We start from the raw sequence: 9,035 nt of genomic DNA, 5'->3' as shown, positions 1-9,035 counted from the left end.
AAAAAAAAAAAAAAAAAAAGATGAAAATATGGTACGTATATAACAAGCCCATAAAAAGAATGAGAGCACAGACTTCGCAGCAACATAGATGGAGCTGGAGGCCATTATCCTAAGTGACCTAACACACGAGCAGAAAACCAAACATTGCATGTTCTTATTTATAAATGGGGGCTAAACACTGAATACACATGGACACAAAGAAGGGAACAGACAGCAGGGCCTACTTGAAGATGCAAAGTTGAAGGAGGCTAAGGATTGAAAAACTACCTATAAATACACAGGATACTATCCTGTTAACTGAATGACAAAATAATGTGCACACTAAACTCCCATGACATGGAATTTATCTATAGAACCAACCCACACACGTACCCCAAAACAAAAACAAAAGTTAGAAAAAAAAAAGAGATGGAACGCTGGGTGTGGTGGTGTACGCCTGTAATCCCAGCACCTTGGGAGGCTGAGGCAGGTGGATCACCTGAAATCAGGAGTTTGAGACTAGCTTGGCCAACATGGTGAAACCCTATCTCTACTAAAAATAGAAAAATTAGCCAGGCATGGTGGCAGGCACCTGTAGTCCCAGCTACTTGGGAGGCTGAAGCTGGAGAATCACTTGAACCCAGGAGGCTGAGGTTGCAGTTAGCTGATATTGCACCACTGCACTCCAGCCTAGGTGACAGAGTGAGACTCTGTCTCAGAGATAGAGAGAGAGAGAAAGAGAGAGAGAAAGAGAGAAAGAAAGAGAGTTCTATGTAAGTACAGAGGAGGGCGTGAGGAATTGGGGAATGCTTCACAGAGGACCTGACATTCCAGCTGGGTGTAAAAGGTGAGTGGGAGGAGGCTGGGGGGAGGGAAAGGGCATCTTAAGCTGATGGAGCAGAGCATAGCAGCCAGCCTCCAGACGGCTTCCAGGGTAGCCCCAGTTATTTTCCTCTCCTGGGGTTCATGTTCTTGTATGATTCTCCCACACACTGAATAGGACTGACACGTAAAACCAATAGCATGTTGTGAAAACGATGGTGTGGGCTGGATGTGGTGGCTCGTGCCTGTAATCCCAGCACTTTGGGAGGCTGAGGTGGGCGGATCACCTGAGATCAGGAGTTCGACAGCAGTTTGGCCAACATGGCAAAATCCCGTCTTTACTAAAAATGCAAAACTTAGCCAGGCATGGTGGCGAGTGCCTGTAATCCCATCTACCCAGGAGGCTGAGGCTGGACAACTGCTTGAACCCAGGAGGCAGAGGTTGCAGTGAGCTGACATCATACCGCTCCACTCCAGCCTAAGCAACAGCGTGAGACTCCATCTTAAAAAAAAAAAAAGAAAGAAAAAGAAAATGATGGTGTGTGAGTTCTGAGGATGCATCATAAGAGACCTTTAGCTTCCTTCCTGCCTCCCTGTGGATCTGTTCTGGGTTAAGGCATCCGCCATGTCAGGAGGATAGTCAAGAAGCCCTAAGGAGAGCCCCAGGTAAGAGGAAATGGCACCTTTGCCATCTTGTCACTATGAAAGAGTGTCAGCATCACCTCTCAGCCATGTGAGGAAGCCACCCTAGGAGCCCATCCTCCAGCCTCACTAAACCTTCAGATGATTGCCTCCTCGGCCAACATGTGACTGCAACCTTGTGAAAGGGCCTGAGCCAAAACCACCACCAAGCTGCTCTTGATTTTCTGACCTAAGCCACCTAGAACCCCAAAACTGTAAGATAATACATGCTTATTGTTGTTTTAAGTAATCAAGTTTTGAAATACTTTGTTGCACAACAAACAAGAGATAACTAATGCAGCTACAAGCATGAAAATATCTGTCATAGTGTGGAAATGGTGAGAAACGCATTGAGGCTGATGCTTCTGAAATGTCATGTTTTTCCATAAGAGTGGGCAAGGGAGCCATCTGGTGGAGGAGGCATGCTTAGACAGTCCCTTCTCTCTTCCCTCATTTACCAGCCTGTTCTCAGCATTTCCACCTAGTATTTCTCCAAGGGCCACAGTGAGGTTTATGAGTCAAGTATGTGGGCCATAAACATACTTGCTTATTAATGCAAAGACTAACCTCTGCAAAATGTCAAGGTAAGATATTATCCTCAGGCCGGGCGCGGTGGCTCAAGCCTGTAATCCCAGCACTTTGGGAGGCCGAGGCGGGTGGATCACGAGGTCAAGAGATCGAGACCACCCTGGTCAACATGGTGAAACCCCGTCTCTGCTAAAAATACAAAACATTAGCTGGGCATGGTGGCACGTGCCTGTAATCCCAGCTACTCAGGAGGTTGAGGCAGGAGAATTGCCTGAACCCAGGAGGCGGAGGTTGCGGTGAGCCGAGATCGCGCCATTGCACTCCAGCCTGGGTAACAAGAGCGAAACTCCGTCTCAAAAAAAAAAAAAAAAAAGATATTATCCTCAGTGATTATTTAATTTTCTCCCTTAGTCTCTTCCACCTGTCTGCTATCCAGGGAAAAACATCAGTAGCACCAGAAGTTGAGGCAGAATGCTGGAGGAGGGAAAGAAGGAACTAGAACTTGATTGTGAAAAAAATCAGAATTAGACTCAGGAGAGTACAGTCAAGAGGATCCATCTCTAATTATAAGGGCAGACTTTTGTTCATTGATATTGGCCTTGACTATTTTCCCTTTCTGGCCTTTAGAGCTTTCCTGTATTCTTCAATGTTCCCTCCAAATAATGTCTAGAAGTTCTTAATAATATCCCTCAATTTTAAAGCTGCTGGAAGAGAAGACAAGTACTACTACTCTCTATTGTCAGCCTGAGGCCGAGGAAGAATTGCAAAGAAACTAAAATTTACCTTTGGAGTAAATTACCAATGGGAGAATGTCCGGTACTTAGGATATATACATAATTTTTTTTTTTTTTTGAGATGGAGTCTTGCTCTGTCGTCCAGGCTGGAGTGCAGTGGTGCCATCTTGGCTCACTGCAACCTCAGCCTCCTGGGTTCAAGCAATTCTCCTGTCTCAGCCTCCTGAGTAGCTGGGATTACAGGCATGTGCCTCCATGCCTGGCTAATTTTTATATTTTTAGTAGAGATAGGGTTTCTCCATATTGGCCAGGCTGGTCTGGAACTCCTGACCTCAGGTGATCTGCCCGCCATGGCCTCCCAAAGTGCTGGGACTGTGGGTGTTAGCCACTATACCTGGCTGGTACTTAGGATACTAAAGAAAAAAAATTTTTCTTCTTAAGAAGGGTGGGGCCTCCTTAGCTTAAATACTACATTGAACAGAAAACTTTCCCCATCCTCTCTCTTAGATTAAATCTGCCTCTTCTCTTTGCTCCTAGGATCCCCTGCTTTGTATCATGGCTCAGTCAAGTCAGCGTCTCCTGTTGAACAAAGAGTTCATAGAGGGTAGAATTTCTGTCCAGTTCATTGTTGCTTATTTCACAGTCATTGTTTTAAGAAATGGTTCATGACCAGACTGGGCAACATAGCAACACCTCAGTTTAAAAAAAACAACAAAAAACTTTGAATAGCTGGGTGTGGTGGTATATGCCTGTTGTCCCAGCTACTCTGGAGGCTGAGGCAGGAGGACTGTTTGAGCCCAGGAGTTAGAGGATGGAGTGAGCTGTGATTGCACCACTGCACTGCGGCCTGGGCAGCAGAGCAAGACCCTATCTCAAAAATAAAATAAAATTGGCCGGGCGCGGTGGCTCAAGCCTGTAATCCCAGCACTTTGGGAGGCCGAGGCGGGTGGATCACGAGGTCAAGAGATTGAGACCATCCTGGTTAACATGGTGAAACCCTGTCTCTACTAAAAATACAAAACATTAGCTGGGCATGGTGGTGCGTGCCTGTAATCCCAGCTACTCAGGAGGCTGAGGCAGGAGAATTGCCTGAATCCAGGAGGTGGAGGTTGCGGTGAGCCGAGATCGCGCCATTGCACTCCAGCCTGGGTAACAAGAGTGAAACTCCGTCTCAAAAAAAAAATAATAATAAAATAAAATAAAATAAAATAAAATTACATTAAAAACAGAAAGAAAGAAAAGAAAAACAAAAAAAAGGGTATTGTTCTGGGGCTTTTGTTGAAAGAGATGTGAGTTCTGCGTTCCAAGAGGAAACAGACATGCATGCATTCATTCAAGGAACATTTGTTGGTACCTCCTTTGTGCTGGATGCTGGACACACAGAAATTATAGTCAATTCCCTCAGGACTCTCACTGTCTAGAGAGAGAAGCCACCAATGCTGGGGTGGGCCAGGCCCACGGAGCCAAATCAGAAGGACACCTAATCCATACAGTGGCCGATGATGGCGGAGGTGTCAGAGAAGTCTTTCTGAAGGAGTGGGATCTGAGTTGAATTTTGGAGGAAGAATAAGAGCTGGCCAACTAAAGAATGTTGGACTGGACTTGGTGGCTCACGTCTATAATCCCAGCACTTTGGGAGGCTGAGGTCAAGAGTGTGAGACCAGCCTATCCCACACGATGGAACTCTATCTCTACTACATACAAAAAATTACCCGGATGTGGTGGCGCATGCCTGTAATCCCAGCTACTTGGGAGGCTGGGGCAGAAGAATTGCTTGAACCTGGGAGGTGAATGTTGGAGTGAGCCAAGATTTCACCATTGCACTCCAGCCTAGGCAACAAGAGCGAAACTCTGTCTTGGAAAAAAATAATAATAATAAAGAACGTGGGAGTAGTCTGTAGATCTGTAGAAAGTTGCAGTAATGGGAGAAGGTGTGACACATCTGGGAACTCCCAGAGTTGAATACACCAGGCTTAGGTTTTATCCTGGAGGTCACCGGGTGCCACTGAAACTATCCAGCAAGAGAGTGGTCTGAGAAAGATACAGAGGGGTGGGCAGGGTGGGGGATGGGAGTGGGTAGGGAGTGGCAATAGCCTATTCTGGAATTCAGACCTGAGGCGAGGTTAGGAAATGAAAAAGAGGGGCCTTCAGAGGCTATCTGCAGACAGACAGATAGCCAGGAGTCTTCAGGGAAAAGACCCATCCATCCTAAGGGAGGAGAAGCAGAGTCCAGCAGATGGGCCTGGCCCAGCCACAAAGCTGAGTCCATTTCTCTAAGGAGTGGTGAGCGGATTTCTGGATATAGCTGCTTAGTGATATGTGTGGGAATTGGATCTTTCTACATTCTGGCCTTTTGTGGGTTCTTGTCTGATTTTTGGGTTGGCGTGGTGGTGGTGGGGCTTTAAGTAAAAATAAAAATCACAATGATTGCTAACTATTTTTGAACAACTTATGCCAGGAATTTATACACTGTAGCTCATTTAATTCTCATCACAGCCCCACACTGAGGTTACCACTATGGCTATCCCCATTTTACAGCTGGAAAAACCAACCAAGCAACTCATGTGAGGAGAAGCCCTCCTACCTTACTCATGTTGGGACTGGCACATGCCAGGTAATTGAAAAAGTCAGCTAAAGCAGGGAGCTGTAAGAAAAATCCCTACACAGAGTGAGCATTTCTTTTGGGGACAATTGTGAATTTATACATAGTTATAAGAAGTACAACAGGGAGATCCCACAGACTGCCCCCTAATGGTAACATCTTGCAACCCTTCTTAACAGAATACCAGGCCGGGCACAGTGGCTCAGGCCTATAATCCCAGCACTTTGGGAGTCCGATGTGGGCAGATCACGAGGTCAAGAGATCGAGACCATCCTGGCCAATATGGTGAAATCCCATCTCTACTAAAAATAAAATATTAGCCAGGCGTGGTGGCATGCACCTGTAGTCCCAGTTACTCAGGACGCTGAGGTAGAAGAATCACTTGAACCTGGGAGGCAGAGGTTGCTGTCAGCCGAGATCATGCTACTGCACTCCAGCCTGGTGACAGAGCAAGACTCCATATCAACCAAAACAAAAACAGAAACAAACAAACAAACAAAAAACCCAGAATGCTGTGCTCGCTTCGGCAGCACATCTACTAAAATTGGAATGATACAGAGAAGATTAGCATGGCCCCTGTGTAAAGATGATATGTAAATTCCTGAAGCATTCCATATTTTTTTTTTAATTAAAAAAAAAAAAACCCAGAATGCCTACTATGTGCCAGGTACTGCTTCAGGTGCTGGAGACACAGACATGGGAAATATTAGCTGACAGAAGCCACAAGAGTGAATGAGATCCCCAGGCAGTGTCTTGAGTCAGAAGAAAGAAGGGTGGCAAAAGGAGCCCCAATATTTGAGGGGTACGAAAAAAGTCTTAAGGAGACCTTGAAGGTAGGATAGAGAGAAGGAGAGAGTGGTGTGATGGAAACTAAGGTAGACAATGGTGCCAAGAAGGAAAGAGTGTCTGATGCTTCAGAGGTCACCTGCAAGGAGGACTGGGAAGTGTCCACTGGTGAGCCAGATGTCACAGGTGAGCAGGCAGGTAGCCCAGTAATATGGAGGGGAGAAGGACTACGATGCAGTGAGGAGTGAATTGGGTAAGGAAGCAGTAGAGAGCACTTTACAGTGAGTCTTTAACTCAGGTAGGAAAGAGGGGGTATAGTTAGGGAAAAGGAGAAATTTTCCATGATGATTCTAGAATGATGATTAAGAGTCAGTGAGAGTCAAGATTTCAGGCCTGTTAGAGCAAAACCCCAAGGAGTAAGAGTTGGAACTTGGAGCACAGATGAGTCATGGCTGGAGGGGTGGGCCTGGGCCTGTCTTTCTGAAAGGAGATAATGCAGAAGAGATGCAGATAAAGCTCTGTGGCTGCTTGGAGAGGGAAGTGATTACTTCCAGCTGGGGCACCCAAGGAAGGGATACAGACATTTGAGTGCCAGGGGCATTTGAGGGTAACAATGGAGGAGTGAATCGGCCAAAGTTAAAGGCAGGTGAAGGATGGCAGGGGAGGAGGCCAGGAAATGCAGACTCAGGTGGGTGGTGGTATGGTTGGGGCGCTGGGGTCAGATGACACACATACGCTTCAAATTCCAGCTCCCAGTTGCTTCTTAGCTGCAACACTGAAGAAGTTCCTTAACATGTTTGAGATTCTCCATCTGTAAAACGGTGACAACCCTAATAAGGGTTGTTGGAGGAGGACTAGATGTTTACAAAGAGCTCAGCCCTCACCGGGCGCAGTGGCTCACGCCTGTAATCCCAGCACTTTGGGAGGCCGACGTGGATGGATCACCTTAAGTCAGGAGTTCGAGACCAGCCTGGCCAACATGGCGAAACCCCCTCTCTACTAAAAATACAAAAATTAGCTGGGCATGGTGGCACGTGCCTGTAATCCCAGCTACTCGGGAAGCTGAGGCAGGAGAATCACTTGAACCCAGGAGGCGGAGGTTGCAGTGAGCCGAGATCGCGCCATTGCACTCCAGCCTGGGCAACAAAAGTGAAACTCCGTCTCAGAAAACAAACAAACAAACAAAAAACCCCAAAACCTAAAGAGCTCAGTCCAGCTTAGTGCTTGGTGCTTCCGTATCTGAGCGCCAAGTCACGAATGTAGTTATCGATGTATGCTTTAAGGGAAATTAACTGGGCCACACGGTGTGAAGCGGACTGAGGTGGGAGAAGCCTGCCCAAGACCTTGTACCCTAGCTACTCAGGAAACAACCTAATTCTCTGCTGGGCATCTCATACAGAATATGGTTTCTGCCTTTCCAGAGCTCACAGTCCCCACTTCAGTGCCAAAGTTGGAAGGAAAGAGGATGAAGTCGTAAATTCTTCAGTTTAGCCTCTTGCCAACTGTTCCCTGCCGGAAGGCTGGGCAACGAGGTGCAGGGTGGCCAAGCACATACTGCCAAGGCTCCTCACGTCTTGGCGAATCGCTGCCAGCCAAGGACAGCGTTTACTCCAGCCCGGAGCGCGCGGGGAAAGAAGCGCAGGCGCACTGCGGGCGAGAGCGCGCACCTGGGCTGGAGTGGGCGGAGCCAAACACGGAGCGAGATGACGTCATGAGGACGCAGCCGCAGAGCGAGTCGCGTCCCGGAAGCGGCGATGGCGGCGGCGTAGGCGGAGGAGATTTTCGGACCTGCGACTTCCGAACGGCCCAGGGAGGAGGAGCGGCGTTTGTCTGGGGCTGGCCTGAGGAAACACTCCGGGCCCTAGTGCCTCTCTTCCTGCTCCTGCCCGACCCTGGTCCCTCCCTCACGGAGCCAGCGGTCAGGTAGGTGAGATGCCGCCCCCCCGCGTCTCTGTGTCTCCGCAGACTGTGTGGAGTTGGGCGCTTGAGCGCTGCCGGGGCCGCCACCTGCTCGCTCCGCGACCTTGGGCGTGGCTTTCCCTGTCCAGCTGCACGGGCTCCATCAGGCCCCCTTTGCTGAAGAGGTGTTGGCTAAGGCCAGTGCGGGCGCCGACCTGCCTAACCTTTTCTTGGGCTCCTACCTCGCGCCACTCTGGGCCCTTTTCGCCCTGGCTCAGCCCGCGGGGATTTTGGGCTCCCGTTGGCTCCTTTGTCACATCCCCTCACAGTCCCATCAGTTGGCGGCTTATTGCCTGGGACTGGTTTATGTTGCTCTTCGCCGAGATTCTGCCCCCTCGTTTGCGGCTTAGCCAGGACTTGGAACTGGGAAAGAGCATAAGCGTCCCTGGAGCGCCCCATCAGAGAGGGCAGATGGGAATGGGGCGTTCCGATGTCGACTGCCTTGGGCAGAGGTGGCCCAGGAAGTTGTTGGGAACCGCAGGGAGTGAGGAGGATTAGAGGATGGGGCGGGCGTCCTGGAGCACGGTATTTCATTCACTCATTCAGCAGGCATTTGTTAAGCACCCACTGTGTACAGAAACTGGTGAATGGAGGCCAGCTCAAAGTTAAGAGTAGGAAGTTTTATTTTGACGTGGTAAGTGCTCTGTTAGAGTCAGTACGTGATCCTTTGGGAACATTGGGGAGGGTCTCCCAGTCCAGACTTGAGGGTGTTGGCAGAGACTTCCCAGAGTAAGGGAGTGATGTTTAAGCTCATACATGAAGGATGAGTAGGAATTAACCAGGTAAAGAGTGGGACAAAAATGTTCCAGGGCATCATTTCTTTTCAGACCATGGGTTGCCTCCCTGCAGCGATCATTTATGCTTGATTTTTGTGTTTTTTTTTTTTTTTTTTGGGACACAGTTTCGCTCTTGTTACCCAGGCTGGAGTGCAATGGCGCGATCTC

At 48.5% G+C, this 9,035-nt stretch overlaps 1 protein-coding gene and 1 non-coding gene across 32 annotated transcripts in view; both read left to right on the top strand.

Moving 5' to 3' along the window:
- Positions 1 to 5,860: 5,860 nt before the first annotated feature.
- LOC119467525 lies at positions 5,861 to 5,967 on the top strand. The gene has a single exon (XR_005196064.1). It is a non-coding gene; the product is annotated as a U6 spliceosomal RNA (small nuclear RNA).
- A 1,858-nt stretch (positions 5,968 to 7,825) lies between these two features.
- The window catches only part of ZFYVE27 (zinc finger FYVE-type containing 27), a 25,423-nt gene continuing 24,213 nt past the window's right edge, over positions 7,826 to 9,035 (top strand). For 8 of the 31 annotated variants that reach the window (XM_037729339.1, XM_037729337.1, XM_037729338.1 and 5 more), the window contains exon 1: positions 7,831 to 8,055. In XM_037729339.1, the coding sequence (XP_037585267.1) occupies positions 7,844 to 8,055 (212 nt within the window). In that variant the 5' untranslated portion in view covers positions 7,831 to 7,843. Of the gene's footprint in view, positions 8,056 to 9,035 lie in introns of all 31 variants that reach the window. The other 23 variants (XR_001817607.2, XR_005196059.1, XM_017502741.2 and 20 more) reach the window with 8 other exon arrangements.

This window comes from Cebus imitator, unplaced genomic scaffold (genome assembly GCF_001604975.1).
Source record: "Cebus imitator isolate Cc_AM_T3 unplaced genomic scaffold, Cebus_imitator-1.0 Scaffold299, whole genome shotgun sequence".
Classification (NCBI taxonomy): Eukaryota; Metazoa; Chordata; class Mammalia; order Primates; family Cebidae; genus Cebus; species Cebus imitator.
The sequence above is the reverse complement of the archived record's forward strand: the minus strand, read 5'-3'. Positions and strand labels throughout refer to the sequence as shown.